Genomic DNA, 21,527 nt, shown 5'->3' on the forward strand with positions numbered 1-21,527 from the left:
GGACAGGCGCATCAGCCGGGACCAGGGCTGCCGGATCAAGCAGCTAGGGAGCAGCCTGGAGCACCCACGGACTCGGTGGCTATGGTGCGTACAGCATCACATAAGAACGGCCAGACTGAGTCAGACCAAAGGTCCATCCAGCCCCGTATCCTGTCTTCTGACAGTGGCCAATGCCAGGTGCCCCAGAGGGAATGAACAGAACAGATAATCATCAAATGATCCATCCCCTGTCGCCCATTCCCAGCTTCTGAGGCTAGGGGCACCATCCCTGCCCATCCTGGCTAACAGCCATCGATGGACCTATCCTCCATGAATAGGTCTTGAACTTATCTAGTTCCTTTTTAAACCCTGTTCTAGTCTTGGCCTTCATAACATCCTCTGGCAAGGAGTTCCACAGATTGACTGCACATTGTGTGAAAAAATACTTCCTTTTGTTTGTTTTAAACCTGCTGCCTATTATTTTCATTTGGTGACCCCCTAGTATGTGTGTTATGGGAAGGAGTAAATAACATTTCCTTGTTTACTTTCTCCACCAGTCATAATTTTATGGACCTCAATCATATCCCCTCTTAGTTGTCTCTTTTCCAAGCTGAAAAGTCCCAGTTTTATTAATCTCCTCATACGGAAGCCGTTCCAGACCCCTAATCATTTTTGTTGCCCTTTTCTAAACCTTTTCCAATTCCAATATATCTGTTTTGAGATGGGGCGACCACATCTGCACACGCAGTATTCAAGGTGTGGACGTACCATGGATTTATATAGCAGCAATATGATATTATCTCTCCCTTTCTTGATTATTCCCAACATTCTGTTCGCTGTCTGGCTGCCGCTGCACAGTGAGTGGATGATTTCAGAGAACTCTCCACAGTGACTCCAAGGTCTCTTTCTTGAGTGGCAACAGCTAATTTAGACCCCATCATTTTATATGTACAGTCGGGACCATGTTTTCCAATGTGCAGTGAATTTCATCTGCCATTTTGTTGCCCAGTCACCCAGTTTTGAGAGATCCTCTTGTAGCTCTTCGCAGTCTGCCTGGGACTTACCTATCTTGAGTAGTTTTCTATCATCTGCAAATTTTACCACCTGTTTACCCCTTTTTCCAGATCATTTATGAATATGTTGAACAGGACTGGGCCCAGTACAGACCCCTGGGGGACACCACTGGTTACCTCTCTCCATTCTGAAAACTGACCATTTATTCTTACCCTTTGTTTCCTATCGTCTAACCAGTTACTGATCCATCAGAGAACCTCCCCTCTTACCCCAGCACAGCTTGCTTTGCCACAGAGCCTTTGGTGAGGGACCTCGTCACAGCTAAATACAGGACTGGCCGGTTTCACCCATGTTTAATGCCCCAAGAACAGCCATGGGAGTGAAACCAGGCAATCACAACGCTCTCAAATGAATTCGCACAGGAAAAGGGTAAAAGACAAAAACACCCTATCACGTGCGGGCAAACACTTTTCGCAGCGCGATCACTCCATAGCCGAGCTCTCCGTCCTCATCCACAACGGAAACCTGCACAACACCTTCCAAAGATGGGGCCAGGTGCTTAAATTCCTAACTCTGCTCGACACTAAAAATCCTGGACTGACCAGAGACACTGGATTTGTGGCTTATTACAACAATTTGTAACCTACTAACAATCCCCGACCCCGCTGCCTTCCTTCCCCCCCATGACTGGAGGGGTGTTAATGGGCCACTTCCCCTTGAACGGTCCCTTAGATACGTGCTAACTGCTTATGCTGGACTATCTGTTTCTCTGGTACGTAGCTGTGACGCTCTCAGTACCTGTCCCAGACCAAGAGCTCTGGGTAGCTCAAAAGCTCGTCTCTCTCTCCCCAGGAGAAGCTGGTCTCATAACAGCTAAGGGATTGACTCCTTTGGCTCGGGGGACAGCGTTTCCTGCCTTAGGTTCCCAGCCCAAACCCCGCTGGGTTGTTAGCACCCACCTCGGATCAGGAAATAGCCTCCCACGATCAGCACCAGGCCGATGGGAGCCAGGACGAAGCCAGCGCGGTACCGATAGTTCTTGTAGCCCACAAAGCAGATGCCGCTGACCGAGTCTCCGTCCACCTGGTCGGGGCAGAGCCGTCAGTGTCCGTCCTTCCCCAGCCTGGAGATTGGGCTGGAAATCTCACGAGAACGGGCTGGCCAACCAGGGACTGTGCCGTCCCTTTACAGGGTGAACCCGGTGCCCATCCGGTGATGTGGCAGCCTATGGCTCTGCCATTTGGTAGACCCAGGTTTGGTAGATGACCCTGGCGTCGGGTGCGAACTGGGGAGGGAGTGGGATGGGGATGGCAGCTGGTGCCCCCTCTGGGTCGGTTAGAGCAGCCTGGGTATAGCCGTTGGGAGCATGGGCTGGAGAAAAGCAGGCCCCATGCAGTCTGTCAGTGCAGGGAAGGCACGACGTGCGGAGGCTGGGAAAGGCTGAACCTCACTGGGACACAGCTGATGTTCAGATACAGGGAGCCTACAGGAGGGCCACAGGCAGCGGGGTCAACAAACGGAGTAGGAATGAGATGAGACCCCGGGGTGGTTCCTGCTCACCAATAAACCCATCACCCCCAGGGCAGAGTGGCAGGACTTTCCCCCTTCCACTGAGAGGGGAGCACCCCTTAGGGTCCCCAGGGTGGGGTGGGCACAGAGGTCTCCGTGCCGGGTGCCCCGTACCTGGGCGACGGCCAGGATGGCGACGGTGAGGACGAAGGGGATGGACCAGGTGAGCAGGTGGAAGTAGGAGGTCTTGCCGAGCAGCGGCTGGTAGGTGGTGCCCAGCGCTTTGAAGGAGGTGTGCCAGGCGTAGGTCAGCATGACGAACCAGATCACCCCCGACATCAGCGAGTAGTAGACGATGACGAAGATGATCACGCAGGAGAGGGTCTCGTTGGAGCTGGGGAGGCAGGACGGGATAGGACTGGGGGGCAGGAGGGGGTCTCTCCCCCATCCCCCACTCCGCTCCGGCTTGTTCCTGACAGACAGACACGTGCTAGCCTGGCTCAGCACCCAGAGTGCACCCACGCCCCCCTGATAGGGCCTTGCAGTCTGCAGGGCCCATCACCGTAAGGGGCTCTGAGCCAAATCCTGATCCTGTGGGAGTCAGCGGGAGCTTTGCCCAGATCGCCAGCCCTGTCCCCAGTCCCACCGGTTCCCTGACCACATCCGCTGGGCCTGGGGCCTGCAGCACCGTCCCTCCCGGGGGGGCGAAGGCAAACAGACGGGGGTGGGGGTGGGGCGGAGGTACCTACGTCGGCTCTCCCAGCCGCATGGTGCCGTCGGCTCGGCACACGATCTCGCCGCGGGCCCCATCCATGAACTGCGCCAGCCAGCCGATGCTGCCCACGAAGAAGCAGGCGTTGACGTAGAAGAGGATGACGGCCGGGTAACGGTTCGAGTTCTTCCAGTCGGCAACAAACGTGGCCTGGGGCGGGGTGGGGGGGAGAGAAGAGCCGGCAGATGGGCCGGGGTCTATGGCTGGGCGTCACCCATTCCTGCCCTTGCTCCAGACCCCTACTGCTCAGCCCCGCAGCCGGGGGCAGCACAGGCTCACGCCAGCCACCAGGGGGTGCTCTGAGCCCATGCAGCCCCCCGGCCCGCCCCGCCCCGCTCACCAGGGTGAAGAAGGTGCAGAAGATGGTGACGGAGCTGAAGGCGGCGATGTACAGGTGCATGTCGCGGTGCTCGTGCTCCGTGAAGAGCGGGTTCTGGCACTGGATGCCGCAGCCCTCCACGTCCTCGTACCAGCTCTTGGGGTTGTCCGTCTGCACCAGCGGGGCCTCGCACTGGCCCGAGCTGTTGAACTTGAGGTTCTGCACCTCGTTCTGGGGACGGGGGGGGGGGGGGTCAGAGAGGGAAGGAAAGGGATCGTTAGGGGTCGGAGGGACGCTGTCATGCGAGGACGACCCACGCTGAGGGCTGGGAACCAGGACTCCTGAGTTCTGAGTCCAAGATCTGCCACTGAGAGCCTCCCTGAGCCTCCCTGCCTCTGGGGGACCCGCTTACCAGGCCTGCCTCAGACAGGGATTACTCCACACCCCCAGGGAGCTGGTGACACTGAACCCGTTGGGTGAAATCCCGGCCTCGCTGAAATCAGCGGCAGTTTTGCCATCGATTTCCATGGGATTGGGATTCCAGCCCAGAGTCCGTAAAGCCCCTTCCAGCCAAAGTCCTTCTTGTGGCATCCTGCACTAAGCCAGCGTGGCGTGGAAGCATTTCAGTTCTCCCAGTGCGAGGACGGAGTCCGCTTCCTGTAACTGCGAGGGGAAGGGACGTGGGAGGCGGGCTGGAGAGGGGTCGGCACAGAGGCTCTGCCGGGAAGGGGCCAGGGGCAGATAGCCGTGGGAATCTCCCCCTCTCCCCAGTCAGGGTTAGAAGAAAGCCAGTCTCGCCACGGTTCTGTGCCAGTCACAGGCCGCTTGAAAACTGCCTGTCGATAACCCTCACCCGGGCACACCGGCGAGGTGCAAGACGCCTGCTTACCGGGCAGCCCTCGGGAAAGCGGTCCGTGGTGCACTGGAGGAAGTCAGGCCAGCCCCGCTCCCGCTCCACGATGGTGCACGGGCCTCGCGTGGCCTGGCACAAGGTCTGGCTGGGCAGCTCCACCTGGCCGTCCTCGCACTTGGGCATGTACACGGCGCAGAGCAAGGGCTGGATCGCGTCCCAGCAGCGAGGGGCGTTCCGCAAACCTGGCCGAAGGGAAAAGCAGCAGGGGGAACTTGGCACGGGGGTAACACACTGGCTCGGCACCGCCCTCTAGCGGCTGGGCCCAGTGACAACAGCCGCCACCCACCTACCGCTCAAGGAGTTACTCCGTTAGCTCAAGCAGGGCAGGCCTGTGTTTCTGGTGCTGAAACTCCCGGCTCAATCCCCGATGGCCACCACAGCGTCTGTACAGCTGCCACTACTAGGACATGTAACGGAACCAGGTAGGTCTGACATGCTCCATCCAGCGCTGGATAACGGCGCACACACGGCCAGTTTCTTACCGCCCCATCTCCCAGTCATCAAAACCGGGGGTTATTTTTGGACCTGCTCTGTTAAATGGTGCAGGGAAAAGATCAAACTCCCACACAGCACTCCTCCATCCTTCCTCTATCTCCCTTAATCCATTAATAGCTGTTGGGATGGGCTGGGCTGGGCTGGCTGGCTGCACACCCTGGCACCAACAGACCCTCAGTTCTCAGATATTCCAGCTGTTTCCTGTGTCACAAATCCACCGTATGGCGAGTCCTCTGATTATGATTTTTAGCGTCACGCCAACACGTTGCCTTTCAGAGCACCCCTGTGAATGATCTCCACCTGCTTTACAAGGCACCGACATAACGCACCGGTGGAAGGCAGCCGCCTCGGGGGTGGAGGAGGGCAGCAGTAAGGAGAAGGGTATTTTGGGCTGAGATCATGGGGGTAACCCTCCCTTCTCAGGGCAAGCGCCATGGGATGGTCAGCCTCCCCGCAGCACAGACAGGGCTATTGAACCGACCCCTCCTGCTACAAAGCCAGGCCCAGCTGGTTACACAGAGCAGGGGTGGCCAAACTGTCTGACTGTCGGAGCCGCGTATGACAATCGTCAGAAGTTTGAGAGTCGGGAGGCACCTGCCGGGGTTTGGGGCTTCAGTCCTGCTCCGGCTGAAGCCCCAGCAGTCATGCCCTGTGGGGCTCAAGCCCCTAGACCCCCCCCACCCTGCTGGGCAGAAGCTGGAGATGAGGTGACACGGGGGGGTGGGCATGTGGGGTCATGTGCCCCCCCAGACTTTTGCCAGGGTCACACGGTGCCACCAGGCCCCCTCCCCGCGGCCATGGGGAGAGGCAGCGGCAAACAGCTGGGAGCTGCAGGGCGGCCGCTGCTTTTTGCGGCTACCTCTCCCTGTGGAGCAGGGGTCCCGGGGGACAGTCAAGGAGAAGGGGGGTTGGATGGGGCAGCAGTCCTGGGGGGCCGTCAGGGGGCTAGAATCAGGAGGGGTCAGACAGGGGGTGGGGCCAGGCCACACCTGGCTGTTTGGGGAGGCACAGCCTTCCCTAACCAGCCCTCCATACAATTTTGGAAACCGGCTGCAGCCCTGGGGCCAAAACGTTTGCCCACCCCTGGACTAGGGGTTGCTGAGCGGAACGGGGGGTGGGGGAAGTAGGGTAACCAGACAACAAGTGTAAAAAATTGGAACGGGGGTGGGGGTAATAGGAGCCTATCTAAGAGAAAGCCCCAAAACCAGGACTGTCCCTCTAAAATCCGGCATCTGGTCACCCGGGGGGGATGGGACACGCCTGGGGAATGTGACTCACGCTGTTGGGGAGGGTGAACATTTCAATCGTGCTCCCCCACTCTCAGGAGGCACCAGTCGGCTCTGGCAGCCGCCCTGAGCCCCACTACCCCACCGCAGGGCAGCAGCCCCGAGCCTCCCCCCACCAGTGGAAAACAGGGGGGACATGGGGGGGCTCCGCAAGCCGCACTTTAACTGCAGAAGAGCCGCAAGAGACTCACGAGCCCCGCGGGGTTCGGCCGCGCCTGGCCTGGGGTTCCCTTTATCTAGCCAAGGAGGACAACAGGCTAAGCTGGGATTTGAACCGTCAGCTCCAGGGAAGGCAGGGAAATGGGCAGAGCACGGAGCCGGTTATGAACTTAATTAACCCTTCGTTGCCAACGAAAGCCCTACCTCAAAAAAACAATAAAGATGAAACATAGCGAGTGGTCAAATGGCTCCTCCCCTAACCTTGGCCCCTGATTCCTCTCCCCAGGAACAGCTCCTCAAACCTCCGGCTCCCTGTCACCTCGTATCAGGACCGTCTGCCGCAGCGGGTCGGCCCATTGGTCCTTCTTCTTTGAAATCCATCGTCCCTCAGTGACCAATGACTGAATCTCCCGTGAAAGGCCAAACAAATACCCCACAATGCACCAGGACAATTGTACCAACACTGTGGTGTGGAAACCGGCCCCCCGTAGCGATCAAAGCAGCATCGAGGCAGCGGTCCTGAGCCGGCAGGACACTCGGTATCATCTCCGACCACAGGGCCGTTCCCTGCTGCCTCAATACCCACTCGCCCCTCTGATGGGAGCAGCGTGCGTTCACTGCCGGCCTAGGCACCTCTGGGCTGGTGAGGCGGGTGGAAGATACTGTATCTCCTCCCCTGTCTCTTCAGCTCCGTGACTGACGCCCTGAACGTCCCAACCGGCCAGGCTGCTGAGTCATCGATGGCAGCCCCTGCAGGGACACGTCTCCTCCTGCCGCGGTTGTTTCCAAGGGTGGGGTAATCAGTGGCCGGCTTGCAAGCAGGCCCTGTGATTATCCCGGCTCCGCAGCCCTCCTGCTAATGGGACTTTTTGAGATCAACAAGTGAGCGATTTGCACGGACGCTGGCAAAGCAGGTGAAGGATCATAGAGATGAGCTCACTGCAAAAACACACAGGATACCAACGTATCCAGAACACTACGACATCTAAACACACGTTCCCTCGGCAGCGTCTTCTCTTTGCCTGGCCTCTCTGCCACTTTAATTAGCTTTGTAGCGAATTATTGCTCCTTATGGAGAAGGCAGTCTGGTCTAGTGCTTAGAGCACGGGCGCAAGTGGCAGGACTAAGGCTCCGTGTTTGTCACGGAAGTCGCAGCAGGAGTTTGGGCGTGCGGGGCTCAGGGGCGGTGCTTACCTGGGGGGGGGCTCCTCAGAAGGGAGACAGGAGCTCCTCTCCCTCAGTGCCTAGCTCCATGGGCTGCCTCCGCCTGCAGGCACCGCCTCCGCAGCTCCCATTGGCCATGGTTCCCAGCCAATGGGAGCTGCAGAACCAGGGCTTGGGACGGAGCGGAGGCAGCACATGGAACTAGGAGCTGGGGTCCCCACTTCCCAGGAGCCAGGTAGGGAGCCTGCCCCAGCAACCCCCCCTCCCAGCATCCGCAGCACCCAAGGCCACAACCCCCCCTCAGCACCTGCGGTGCACCCCTAGGCCACGACTTCCCCCCTCACCTCCCCAAGCACCTGTGAGGCCCCCAGGCTGAGACTCCCTCCCCAGCACCCCCCAGGCTGCGCCCTCCCCCAAGTTTTAGTCAGGGGGTATATAGTAAAAGTCATGGGCAGGTCACAGGCCGTGAATTTTTGCTTACTGCCCGTGACCTGTCCGTGATTTTTACTGAAATTACCCGTGACTAAAATGTACCGTTAGTCATAGCTCCTGGGTTCGCGTCCCAGCCCCGTCATTGACGGACTGTGTGATCTCAGCAAGTCATTTAAGCCAGTGGTTCTCAACCAGGGCTACATACACATCAACTCATCTCGATATTGGCCTAGTGTGACAACAGGCTGCAAAAAGAAGCACTAGCGAAGTCAGTACAAACTAAAACTTCATACAGACAATGACTTGTTTAGCCCGCTCGATATACTCTACACTGAAACGTAAGTACAATATTTATAGTCTAATTGATTTACTTTATAATTCTACGGCAGAAAGGAGACGGTCAGCACATTTTCGGTGTGCTGTGACACATTGGTATTTGTAAAAAGAACAGGAGTACCTGTGGCACCTTAGAGACTAACAGATTTATTTCAGCATGAGCTTTCATGGGTAAAAAAACCCTTCTTCACATGCACGGAGTGAAAATTGCCATAATTACTACTAGAAAATTACCATATTACCAGAAAATTACCATAATTGCCAGATGACAAAAAAGACCAGTGTAAAGCCAACACTGCCGAAGGCCACCTCATCGCCAGCACGGCGCTACACCGTCACTTGACTCAACAGACCCGGCTGGAAGACCCATTGCAACATCGGTGGTCATGCACCGTGCATCTTGGCTCCCCAGGGAAGTCCGTGCATCTCCGGGTTCCCCAGGGAAGTCCAGTCAACGGTGGAAGACCTGCCCTTTGAAGGCTCTGATTGTGTAAGCAAGTCGTGTTTAAGTGAGGTGACGCTTGGGGGCACGCAAGACAAATTGGACTCCTGAAAGGGGGGTCAGTCGTCTGGAAAGGTGGAGAATCACTGATTTAAATCTCTTGGTTTCTCCGCTCCCCCCTACATGTATGGGGATAATACTGCCACCTCTCAGAGATAGCACTACACCTTGGGAGCCTCCCTGCTGCGACTGCAAACAGGCTAGTGCGTGAGCGCCAGGGGTGACACCAGTTTGCCCCTGAGCCAGCCAGTCCTCCAGAAATATAGTTCTTTGAAACACGCCACACATCGTTCACCCGTGGAACTCACTGCTTCAGGACAGAGACAAATAGTAAGATTCAAAATAACAATTAGACACGCATCTGACAGAACAAAAAGTCAGTAGGGTCCGATTAACACTTTAACCTTGTCATGCTAGCAAAGCCCTTACTTAAGAGAACGCTTGAGTTGAGACTTTAAACATAAATTATTAGGCAATTCTAAGCTGAAGGGATAAAACAAGGTCAAATTGCACCCAAAGTTTATAAGCTTTGTAAAAAAACAGCCACAATCTCAAATGCCAAAGTATTTTTTATTAAACGTAAAAATAAAATAAAAGCGAGACCACCTACGAGCAAAACTCCTTTTCGGCATTTGCAAAGTAACACTGTGGTGTCATGCAGGCGCCTTGGGGCTCGGAAGTGATGAGAAAGGGGGAGGTGGAAGTGAAATGGATGATCCTGTTTTTGCTAATCAAACCAATGAGAAATGCCAAGTGTGAGCAGCTGGCGTCAGAGAAGCAAATTCAAATTTTAAATCATTTCCATGTTCATTATCTCACCTGTTGTTAGTAGAATAGGAAAGGCCGTTTGTTTATTAAAAACATTTGGATTTTTGTCCTGACCAGCATTTTAGCATCAGTTTTAACTCCACCATTGGTGCCCCTGCCAATGTTGGCACATGGTACATATTCCGCACGGCCCTGGTATCCTCACCCACCCCCCTCTTACAGGTCTGAGTCCTTCCCAGACCCCGCTCACTTCTAAATATGGGTCAGAGACTCCCTCACAACTTCACCCAACGGCTTATACCAGCAGAACACCCACCCCCCACCACCACCATCTTGCAGTGAGCCTGGAAGGTCAGTGGATTATATCACCATGTGACAAGATGGGGCTATATTCATGTGTATTGGCATGGAAGCAAAGTTAGTCCCTGGAGAAGCGAGCATTTCCTGTCTGTATGTGAAGGGTTGGTAGGGGACATGTGGGTCTATGAACTGTCCTGGAAAGTTGTGTGAGAAAAGGGTTGCGGGGGGGGGTGGGGTGGGGTGTCTGTCTCTGGCTACTTCAAGAGAGTGGATGGTTACAGGACAGCAGCACAGGGGGCAGAGTTAAGGTTAATCTGGGAACTACACCTGCATGAACATTGCTGGCTCTGCATCCCACTAGATTTAGATTAAGGTCCCCTTGCATTTCTAAGGACCACAAAATCTTTTGTATGAAGCCTCCGGTGTCGTTTCAGAGCAAGTGGAGCTTTTAAGGGGCCTGGGTTTCACAGGTATTTAGTGAGCGTGGTTCCTGAGCTCAGAGAGGAGCGGGCGTGGTTCCCAAGGAGCTGCAGTGTAAGTGAGGCACAGACAGTCTTGTATGTGCAAGCAGGCAGAAGGCTGCACACTGGCTGAGGAGCACGCCTGCGTCTGGCTGATTAACAGCAAGAGTGAACAAGTCCTGACGGGTGCTGGCCTCATGGACTCGTACACCAGACCCAACTTGGGCGGAAGGTTTGGACATGGAGACGGAAGTGGCCCGGTGAGTCCCGCAGGAGAAGGAGGAGATCCAAGGGGGAGCAGCCTGGAAGAAGGTGGGAAGAGAGATGGGCGGGCAGGAGCTGAGAACAAGGATGGAGGGAGGAGAGGGTGCTGCCGTGTGGGGACTCGGAGGGGAGGCAGCCGCTGAAGCAGACGGCAAAGTGAACATAGCGGACGAGGGGTGCGGCTCACGTGATGGGAGTGGAGGAGGTATCCAGGCTGGGCGCAGGGAGCTTTTCAGCAGTAAATGGGCGAGGAGGCAGAGGGGAAGGTTTAGAGGAAAATTCAGATCAGGCGTCCCCACCTGAAATGTGACGGGGGACATCCTGGAGGGGGATGAGAGGAGCGTGAGCACAGACTGGAATGGGAAGACGCTTATTTGGGGCTGAACTGCTGAATCCTGCTGTTCAAACAAGAATGATCTGAGGTCTGGGACACCGGTCTTACAGCGACAGGCTAGAGACGCTCAGTCTATTTCATTCACCCAAGATAAGGCAAAGAGGTGACGATGATGGTAGGGGGAAGACATTTGCTAGCAGAGGGCTCAGCTGTCAAGCAGGCCTTGACTCTGCAGCCTACATTAACCACGCACCAGCCACAGACACTTAGGCTCTTCTACTTACTGTCTGTGCTAAATGAGACACAAACACACCCGAGAGCCCATGTCTCAGACACCCAAAGCCTCTGTCCTCTCACTCCTAGCAACAAGCAGACCACGCATTCTCTGCGCCAAGGGGAGTCTGGTCCAATGGTCAGAACATGGACCTGGGTGCCCGGACTCCTGGGTTCTATCCCCACCTCTAGGAGCAGACCTGGTTCCACTCCCAGCTCTGCCACTGATTCTCTGTGTGACTCTGCTGGTCACATCACCTGCCTGCAACTCGGTTTCTCCACCTGCGAAACAGGGATAACACTTCCCTAGCTCACCAATGTGCCTGTAACACGCACTGAGGCCCTCAGTCGGAAGTCACTAGAGCAGGCTCAAGCAATATACACACCAGGGTGAAATACACCAACGTCCAATATTGATCTTGGGGAGTGGGGCTCATCTTATAGGCTGGTCACTGGGCTGCCTCCATGGTGGAGAGATCTTCTACCCTCCCTGCATTCACTCCAGCTTTCCCTCTCCTGCAGGGCCGTGATCACAGGGCTGGGGGTACAGCCGGGGCACCCCACTAGCTCCACGAGGAAAGAAAAGGCAGCTCCTGGGCCCACCCTGGGAAAGAGCACGTCTTCCCTCTCCGCACTCGGGAGCTTTTTAGTATAACGTCTGCCTGGAGTAGGAGCCGTCTGGAGAATGCCCTGGTGCACCGAGCCACTCCTCACTTTGTCCGCCAGTCCAACACACACTGTGCGAGCAGGGGAACGCAGGGGCCCCAGCACCCCTTTGCTTCCCAGCAGGGGCGCCTCTCCTCCCTCCACACAGGCTCAGAAGAGAGGACGGGGGGAACCTTCCCCTCCCAGCGGGCACCGGGCTGGGGAAAGGATCCAAGAACCGTCGCCAGCCAGGAGGCATGGCTGGCTCCTTTCCAGACAGCTGCGAGTGCACCGTTTGCCTGCGCCTGTTGGAATCTGCGTCAGCTGATGCTGCAGGCCCCAATCTGCTGCAGCCGCCCGACCCCTCCGCAGAACGTCACAGCCCCTGGAGGATATCGAGCCTCTGAGAAAGGCTGGCATTGCTGGAAGGAGTTTGCTGCGGCAACCGCATGCAAGGTTTTCCAAAGGGCTCAGCGCTGGCCTAATTCTGCTCTCCCTGAAGTCAATGAGACTCCCCCATTGGCGTCTACGGGAGCTGGGTGAGGCTAACGTGGAGGGGTTTTGAAAAGCGCAACCTGACAGCTTCTTCAAGAAGCGCAAGCTGCAGAAAACCCCGCTGCCCGCAAAGAAGTCGTGACGTTAGCTAAGGAGACTCACCCCCACTGCCCCAACGACCCAGCTCCGGACGGCTTCCAATGAAACCGTTAATGCTTTTTGTATTTAGATTTAAAAAAAAAAATAATCAAATTAAGCTTTTGCATTACTGTGCCTTGGAACTTAAAGACACGTTAGAAGAGGATCCAAACAGGGCTGGGAGCGGAATGGGTCTTGCTACTTCGCTAGCATCTGCAGATCACTGCAGCTAAGGGGAAAACATGACCGGGGCTGTCAGTGCTTCAAGCCAGGAATTGAGGGAATCAGGAATAAATCTCTTCCCATGATACAGTGTTGCTCTATAGTCACAGAGTTCAAGGCCCGAAGGGGCCATTAGATCAGCCTGCCCTCCTGTGTCACCCAGGCCACGACGTTTCCCCGTTTCCTCTGGGCTGAGCAAGTCACTTGCATTTGACTTAAGCGTATCTCCCCGAAAGGCCTCCCTCCAGGTCTGATCTGAAGACAGCAAGAGCTGGAGAATTCACCATTTATTAAAGACGACGTTAGGACCCCGTATTTCCTCCCCACGGAGGCCCTTATCCGCTGTAATCAAGTCACCTCTTTATCTTCTTTTGGACGAGCTAAACGGACTGAGTTCTTTCGGTCTCGCCGTGAGGCATTTTCTCCAGCCCTTGAACCATTTCTGCGGCTCTTCTCTGCACCCGCTGCAATTTTACAACATTCTTTTTAAAACGCAGACGCTAGGCCTGGACGTGGTATTCCAGTATTTTGCCACTGACAGAGGTCAAAACACCTCCTTTCTCCTGGCCTTTATACAGCCCAGGCCCACCGTATCCCTTTTGTCACAGGATGGCACTGGGAGCTTATGCACTTCCACAGTCGCTGCTTTCCAGGATGCAGTCCCCCATTCTGTGCCTAGGTGCCACACTCTTTGTTTCTAGGTGTAGGACTTTGCATTGGTCTGTATCAAAACACATATTCAGAGTTGGGCTCTCCTGCTGCACCCATCACCATGGTATCGGAGCGCCAGAAATACATCGTATGGTCCTTTTTGTCTTCCGCTAAAGCACACGGCATCCCAGACGAACCACTGGCTGACTCAAATACGGGCAGCTCTACCTTCCTAGAGTTATAACTCCCCCCGTCCCCCGCAGCTATCATCCTCGTCTTGAGGGATAGCCGACGAAAGCTACAACTCAGGCTAATTTGGGATACCGTGTCGAGTGGGCACATCTAAAGAAGCATCCAATCACACTAACCAGGCCTCCAGCACAGAATCTGAGACCCCTACGGTTAGAAGGGACCGCAAGGGTCATCCGGTCTAACTCTCTGCCACGAGGCACGAGAAACCACCCAAGACAGATGGCTACCCAGCCTCTTTTTGAAAACCTCCAGTGAAGGAGATTCCCTGACCTCCCTAGGCGTCTGTTCCATTGTCCTCCTGGCCTTACAGTTAGCAAGAGTCTCCTGAGATTTAATCTAAATCTGATTCCTGGTAGTTTTGTCTACAGGCAAACAGTCCAAAAAGGAGAATATACTAATAGTAACAGCACAACACGAGTTCAGGCAGAGACAATATTAGCCATGTATGACCCTCATACACTGCAAGCCAGTTGGTGCTGTTGGTTTCCTCCATCTACAATACATGGACATCTTCCATCTTTAACAAGGAGGTGCATCCTATGGACACTGCTTGCCCCGTGTCCAGCGCCTGGTGCTGTTGCATGCAGGGCTCTGTAGTTTCAACAGTATGCACACAGATACTAAAGCTGGGGACAGCTTCAGTGCGCACCAGCTAATGCAAATTAGATTTGGCGCGTGGGAGCCTGGCAGATTGCTAGTGCAAGTGTCAGCCGGGGAAAGGTTGGCTAACGCCACGCGCCACAGGGTGTGCTGATGGATGCTCAGAACGAACGGGGCGCACCAGACCACCGGGGCAGCAAAAGCTCATTTAGTTCGGTGAGCCGCGATTTTATCATGGTGAAACCCGCCAGACGCACTCGGAGAGCGAAGTTCTCCATTCAGCCGTCCACCAGCCACGGCAACAGCAGCGTTCACAGCCCAAAACCAGTACGTCTGACGCCCAACACTCGCCCCTGGGCGGCTTTCACGGCCCACTCTCTTGGGAGTTCTAGCGAGGGGGCCAACCCTGGTTTTGGGAGTTGGGCTGAGACCAGTGTCATATACACCTCTACCTCGATCTAACGCTGTCCTTGGGAGCCAAAAAATCTTACCACGTTATAGGTGAAACCGTGTTATACTGAACTTGCTTTGATCCACCGGAGTGCGCAGCCCCCCCGGAGCACTGCTTTACCCGTTTTCCAAATTCCGAATATCCAAATTCGTGGATGGCGTTGTATCGAGGTAGCGGTGTACCAGGCGATAACTTACAGCTCCTCCTGACACAGGCCAGGTCAGAACTGGCACACTAGAGATCCAGGAAAGAGACAATGGCCCTAAGCCAGCGACTCTCCACCTTTCCAGACCCCTTCCAGGAGTCTGTTCTGTCTTGCGCACCCCAAGTTTCACCTCACTTAACAACGACTTACAAAATCAGACAAAAAGACAAGTGTCCCAGCGCACTATTACTGACAAATTGCTGCCTCTCTTATTTCCCCTATCACTGTAAAATAAATCAATTGGACTATAAATATTGTACTCACGTTTCAGTGTAGCGTATATCGAGCAGGCTAAACAAGTCATGGTCTGTATGAAACTGTAGTTTGTACTGACTTTGCTGGTGCTTTTTTTGCAGCCTGTGGTAAAAGTCGGCCAATATCTAGATGAGTCAATGTACCCTCTGGAAGACCCTTGCGTACCCCCAGGGGTACGTGTACCCCTGGTTGAGAACCACTGTCCTAAGCCACCCAATTCCCCCAGCTCCTTCATTTGCACCTGACCAATTCCCTCCCCGTCTTTCCACCCTCATCCTCCAGGGACAGCAGCCTTCGGCGGGTTCAGCTGCTGCTGCGACCAGGCTTCATTGAAGCCCAGGCTCTGTGGAATCGTCCCTGGTAACTGCTGGCTCCTACCTGTTTAGGTTACAGACAGCAATGGAGGGTTGGTCCTCGCCCTCCTGGCTGCAGGGAAGAACACTGATTGACGGGGGCCAAGCCAAGCCACCCTCCATTCTGCCTCGCGGCTCAGCGGTGAAACTGCCCCCAGCTCAGTCCTGAGGGCAGACAAGCCGCAGGAAAAAACCCAGCCTGGGACTCAGAACCTGGCCGGAGCGCGCCGCACCGGCAGACAAAGAGTCACGTTCCCCTTTGCATTTCCAAGTGCAGAGCTGCTCAGGGAAACCACCGGTGGGAATGACCAGTTGCTTTCCTGGCCACACCTGCACATCCGAGCGCCGCACCCAGCGTGCCATCCCCGGTCCCACGTAGCTTGGCACTGTATGAACCTAGGGTCACTGTAGGGCTGGTGTGACTACGCACTGCGCGCTGTCAATGGGGACCGAACCCTGGATCGTCAGTACCAAAAGTACAGACCTGTGATGCTTGAGCTAAAGGAATCCGGCTGCCAGCTGGCACCTGGAGAAGGCTCTCACCACATCGACCCAGCCACTTTAAGCTGATGCATTACAGCAAAAGGAATAAAGGGAGTCCAGGATACATCTGTAAGGAGAACTACACTCCCCTGTGACCTGCCCCCCAATTCCCCAAGCCCCCTGTGAGCTCTGCTTCTCTCCCTGCTGCCGCCTGCACTTGCCCACCCAATGCCAAGTGATCTACCCCCGTATGGTGTGCCCTAAAATACCCCCTCCTTTTAGACTCAATGGCCCCATAACACCCCTGTATGGCCTGTCCCCATGCTCCTCCAGGCTCCCTCTGAACTTGTCCTTTGCCCCCCCAGCACTTCCCCCCAATACCTCCTGCATTTGCCCCCAGCACCCCATGATGCGCCCCCTCCCCCAAGCCTCCTGCATGACCCACCCCTCCCCCTGTATTTGCCCACAGCCCTTCCCCCATGCCCTGCTCCTTCCCCCAAGGCTCCCTACATGACCTGCCCGCTCCCCCTGAATTTGCCCCCATGCCCTGCCCCATAGCCTACCCCCTGCATTGGTCCCCAGCACCCCATGCCCTGCCCTCCCCTGCACTGGCCCCAGACCCCATACTGTACCCTGTGCATTTGCCCCTGGCCCCATAGCCTACCCTCTTGCATTAGCCCCCACCCCTATATCCTGCCCCTCCCTTGCATTAACCCCAGCACCCCATGCCCTGCCCCCATGTTCTGTGCCCCCACATTAACCCTCAGCCCCTGTGCCCTGCCCCCCTGCACTGGCCCCTCATGCCCTGGCCCCCACCCCCGGCGTTAGCTCCCAGCCCCCGATGCCCTGCCCCTGCATTGCCCCCACCCCACCCCACGCCTTGTCCCCCTCCCCCGGCCCCCCGCCCTCGTACCGGACCAGAGCAGCAGCTTGTCGTGCGCCTCCTCCTGGGAGCCCGAGTCGGCGGCCAGCAGCGTGGAGGTGGCGGCGTAGGGCAGCGCCGAGCCCAGGCAGGCGGTGGAGCGGAGGCGCTCGCAGGGCGCCGCTCGCTTGCAGCGGTCCCGGGCGGCCGAGGCGTTGGGCTGCGCCCCGCGGCAGGCGGGCGGCCCCGGGCCCGGGCTCAGCAGCAGCAGCAGCAGCCCCCAGAGCAGGGGGCCCCGCGCCCAGCCCGCCGGGGCCATCCCCAGCCCCCCCTCGCCTCCCCTAGGGCGAGCCGGGCCCCGGGGCCGCGGGCCACTCTGCAAACTCCCAGCCATCTTGGGCAGCCTCGCCCCGCGGCCCCGCCGCCAGGCTCATCCCAGCGACCCCCAGTGCCCACCCCCAGCCCCCAAAGGGCCCGCAGGAGGGCGGGACGGGCCTTGAAACGCGCCCCGATCCCTTTCTTGCGCGCAACAACCCGAAAAGTTTGCCGAAAAGTTTGCCAGGGAAAGTTGGGAAACAGCCCCGCCCCCCCCCCGGGATCCGCCGCCGCCTCCTCCCGCTACAAACTGGTCTTGCGCCTTCTCCTTCCCTGCCTCCTTTGTTGTCCCGGATCCGGGCTCAGGAATGCGCAGGCTGGAGGGAGCCAGAAAGAGCGAGCGGGGCCCGCCCCCTGCTCCGCACGGGGGAGTGAAGGGACGCCCCTCGCCTGGCTTCCCAGCCGGGGGCTCTGGCTGCAAGTAACGGGGAGCCCCCCCCCCCCATGGGGGAGCGCTCCGCAGGCAGGGAGACGCGAGCCGGAGCTCCCCCGGGGCGGAGGGAGACCCTGTGGCTGGAGCGCTGATGGCACTTTTTGGGCAGGACAAAGGGACTGCACGGTGCCCCCGGGGGCGGGGAAGGATATGTGTGTCTTAGTCCAACTCCGGTTTGTTCCACTGCCCTTCGGCATCCGAGCCGGATTCTGCGCCCTGCCCTCTGCCAGGGAAGCCACGTTCACACGATCATAGACTCTTGGGGGTGAGGAGACCTCCAGCAGTCATCTAGGCCAGGTCTGGAAGTGCCCTGGTTCTGAAAATGACCTGGCACCCATGAGTTCATGCTTTGAGCACTGGCCTGCTAAACCCAGGGTTGTGAGTTCAATCCTTAAGGGAGCCATTTAGGGATCTCTAGGGCAAAAATCTGTCTGGGGATTGGTCCTGTGGTGAGCAGGGGGTTGGACTAGAGACCTCCTAAGGGCCCTTCCAATCCTGATAGTCTGTGATGTAAAGAGCCACAACCTCCAGCTGAATCCTTGCTCCAAATCTGTTCTCCATTCAAAGTCTTTCTCTGCAGCTGTGTTTTTGGATCAGAGTCCAGACCCTCCCAGGCCATGGTTTTCAAGTGGTGGGCTGTGAACCCCTGGGGGTCCCCAGACTGTCTAAGATTTCCAAAGGGGGCCACTCCTCCATTTGAAAATTTTTAGGGGTCCACAAATGAAAAAAGGTTAACCCTCCCCCCCCCCCCCCCACTCTAGGGCAGTGGTTCTCAACCTTCCCAGACTCCTGTACCTCTTTCAGGAGTCTGATTTGTCTTGCGTATCCTCTCACTTAAACACTACTTGCTTTCAAAATCAGACCTAAGAATACAAAAGTGCCCCAGCGCACTAGTGCGGGAAAAAGTGCTGAGTTTCTCATTACCACCATATAACTATAAAATAAATCAATTGGAATATAAATACTGTACTTACATTTCAGTCTATCATAGGTAGAACGGTATAAACAAGTCATTGCATGAAATTTTAGTTCATACTAACTTTGCTAATGCTTTTAGCGTAGCCTGTTGTAAAACTAGGCAAATATCTAGATGAGCTGAGTACTCCCTGGAAGACCCCTGTGCACCCCCCATGATACATATACCCCAGCTGAGAACCACTGATCTAGGGCAGTAGTTTGGGGCTGCTAATGCCCCTCCCCCATCAACCTAAGGTTTTTGGAAGTTCCCCGTCTCCGGCCCAGATCTGTGATCGTTCATGTCCAGTAAATCCTGTAAGTGGATTTTGTATCACTCCAGACTGTATTTAAATATCTATTACATATTAATGCGATAGATTATTAGGTAACTGTCTGTTACTTACCTATAGAAGAGCGATGTATTAGCTCATTCATACTCCTGTAGATTGTCCAAGCCACTTTTAAGCCCCAGTGTGGTAGATGCTGGACAGACTAGACATAAAAAACCAACAGTCCCTTGGCACTAGAATTTCCCCTCTGGTTCCAGGCTGCCGTTGCCCCAGGTTTCGTGCTACGTGCCCACCAGCGCCCTGCCCGTGGTGCAGACCCGCTTGTGGTGCCCTCATGCTGAAGACAGCATGGATGTTTTTACCACTGCCGCCAATTCAGAGCAACTGTGGACAACGTGAGGATAAAAACCGGCAGGGTCCGGTCCCCACTAGTTCCCCTGGGTGCTGCCCATGGAGCACTATTCAGGGACAGGGTAGACAAATGCCGGGGCGGGGCCTTCAGCCACCCACAAAACCTAGAGGTGGGGGGAGGGAGGTTGGACCCAAATGTACCACCCCTGCAACAAGCTGCATGTGTAACGCAGACGCTGGTCATCGGGATCAAACCTGGGACCTCCGGAACTTAGTGCATGAGCCTCTGCCACATGAGCTAAAAGCCACCTGCCTGTTTACTCAGGCTGTAGCGCAGACTCATTAATCTCTGTCTACGTGGTCTCGGTGCCACTCAGCACCACCCCCAGAGGTGTGGGTTACACATGCTGGCGCTCCAACAACCTGCTAATCTACAGTGCCAGGCACCGAGCCCCCGTGGGGACTGTGACACCCTGTTAAGGCTGGTGTAGTGCCAGAGTTCACACCAAATACAGGGTGAAATCTATCTATAGAACACTCAGCCAATTTGGGGGGTGTAACTTACTACTTAACAGGCTGCCCTGAGGTTGGTACCCCCGAGTCACTCCAAGCAGCTTGACAAACTCTTTGGGAGTGGAAGGGGGTCTTACCGTGTGTTTATACAGCTCCTAGCACAATGGGCTCTGAGCACAGTTGGCCTCTCCAGGCACTATTCATACAAACAGCAGATCAAGCTGCTCCTTCTAGGTGATTAGTAAAGAGCAGGAGCTGGGTTGTGGCTTTTGGGAGGTCTAAGGAGCATGTGGAAGATTTTTTTTTTCCCTGCTTGGTGCTTGCCCTAGAAACCTCCAGTCTGGCTTTCCCCCGTTTTTCTGGAGGTCTCTTTGGAGAACCAGATATGCGGAGCAGGGTCTTTCTCTGCCTTTAATTGACAGGACAGCCATGGAACAGCTTCAGCAGAGATCTCATCTCCTGCCTGTCCCGTGTGTGTTACAGAGACATTAACAAGAGAGAGATGGGCAGGCCTCAGGGGCGGGAATTGCTGCCTCCCATGTCTGGTCAGGAGCTGTCCCCCTTGTAACACTGAATTAGGCCTCCTTTATCTCATTTGATGGCCCTGGCTCCAGCCGTTCCTTCGGAGGCCGCGCCTGAAGTCCCACGCCTGTCCGGCTAGGTTGGAGGGCCAAGGCCTATGATGTGGGGACACAGACACACAGCTGCTCCCCTGAGGGAACACAAGAAAATCCATCAAAGGAAGTTTTCCTCCTTATAGGAGACTGTCCAGTGCTATCGGCCAGAGCTGCTCCCCCTGGGGCTCAGCCCTGACTGAGGACAGTCCTTTAACCAGCCCCGTTCTCCGGTGTTGGCTTCTGAGCCGGGTCTCACCCCAGCAGAACTCGGAAATGCAGGCTGCCGTATTCTCTACCCGGGGGCCGCTCAGCTGGTGGGACAGGACCCAGCTGTGATGCAGGGGGGATACTCCTCGGGCACAACGCCCACACCCCAAAGTGGCACAAAAGAGACGGCCAGGATGCAAATCCCTGCTGCAAAGGATTGTGGGACTATGGAGGCTTGCAGGACAATTTGTCGGCTCCAAAGGGCGTTGAGAAGCACGGCTGTTTCTTCCTCCTAGCCCTGAACGGAAGCCCCCGCATTAGCACACGGGGATAGGCGGGTGCAGTGCGACTCGGCCATGCCTTGCCTTACTCACACACAGGGCGCTTGGGCTGCGCTCCCCAGGCCACCCCCACAGTCCTTTGCACAGAGACGATCTAGCTTTCTCCAGCAAGAAAATCTGCTCGCAGCTGGGCCCTCCAGCCGCAGGGCCGGACCGGCCGCTGCTCTTTTACACTCGTTCCAGTCTCCCTCGCCCCCTGGAGACACCAGCGCCGATTCCCTGACTGTCTCTCCCAGCCCGTGGAGCTGAAACCTGGCCAAGGAGCTGGGGTGGGGGGAGGGGGAAGAGGAGACACGCAGGGGGACCACACACCGAGCCCAATGCTGGCAGCTCCAGCCAGGGCTGAGCCCTCCCTGCCTTTCCCAGCAAGCTGAATGGAGCCAGCCGAAGGAAAACCCACCCACCTTCACAGCGAGCGAGCGCGGCCTGCGGAAAAGCTGCAGCAGGGCTGGAGCCGTCAGAGCCAGGGAAGGCATCAAGGGGCCTGTTTCCAGGGAGGGGGCCTGGGGCCAGCTCCAGCTTCTGGACTCGCAAGGGGTGTGGGTGGGGGG

At 56.3% G+C, this 21,527-nt stretch overlaps 1 protein-coding gene across 1 annotated transcript in view; it reads right to left on the reverse strand.

The window, feature by feature from the left end:
• The window catches only part of SMO (smoothened, frizzled class receptor), a 30,445-nt gene extending 13,219 nt beyond the window's left edge, over positions 1–17,226 (reverse strand). Inside the window, exons 1-6 of the mRNA XM_039519921.1 lie at positions 16,944–17,226; positions 4,483–4,688; positions 3,615–3,824; positions 3,252–3,424; positions 2,677–2,896; positions 1,953–2,076 (exon numbers count right to left, since the gene is read on the reverse strand). Of these exons, the coding sequence (XP_039375855.1) occupies positions 1,953–2,076; positions 2,677–2,896; positions 3,252–3,424; positions 3,615–3,824; positions 4,483–4,688; positions 16,944–17,211 (1,201 nt within the window). The 5' untranslated portion in view covers positions 17,212–17,226. The remainder of the gene's footprint in view (positions 1–1,952; positions 2,077–2,676; positions 2,897–3,251; positions 3,425–3,614; positions 3,825–4,482; positions 4,689–16,943) is intronic.
• Between the last annotated feature and the right edge of the window lie 4,301 nt (positions 17,227–21,527).

This window comes from Mauremys reevesii, linkage group 1 (assembly GCF_016161935.1).
Source record: "Mauremys reevesii isolate NIE-2019 linkage group 1, ASM1616193v1, whole genome shotgun sequence".
In the NCBI taxonomy this organism is placed as follows: Eukaryota; Metazoa; Chordata; order Testudines; family Geoemydidae; genus Mauremys; species Mauremys reevesii.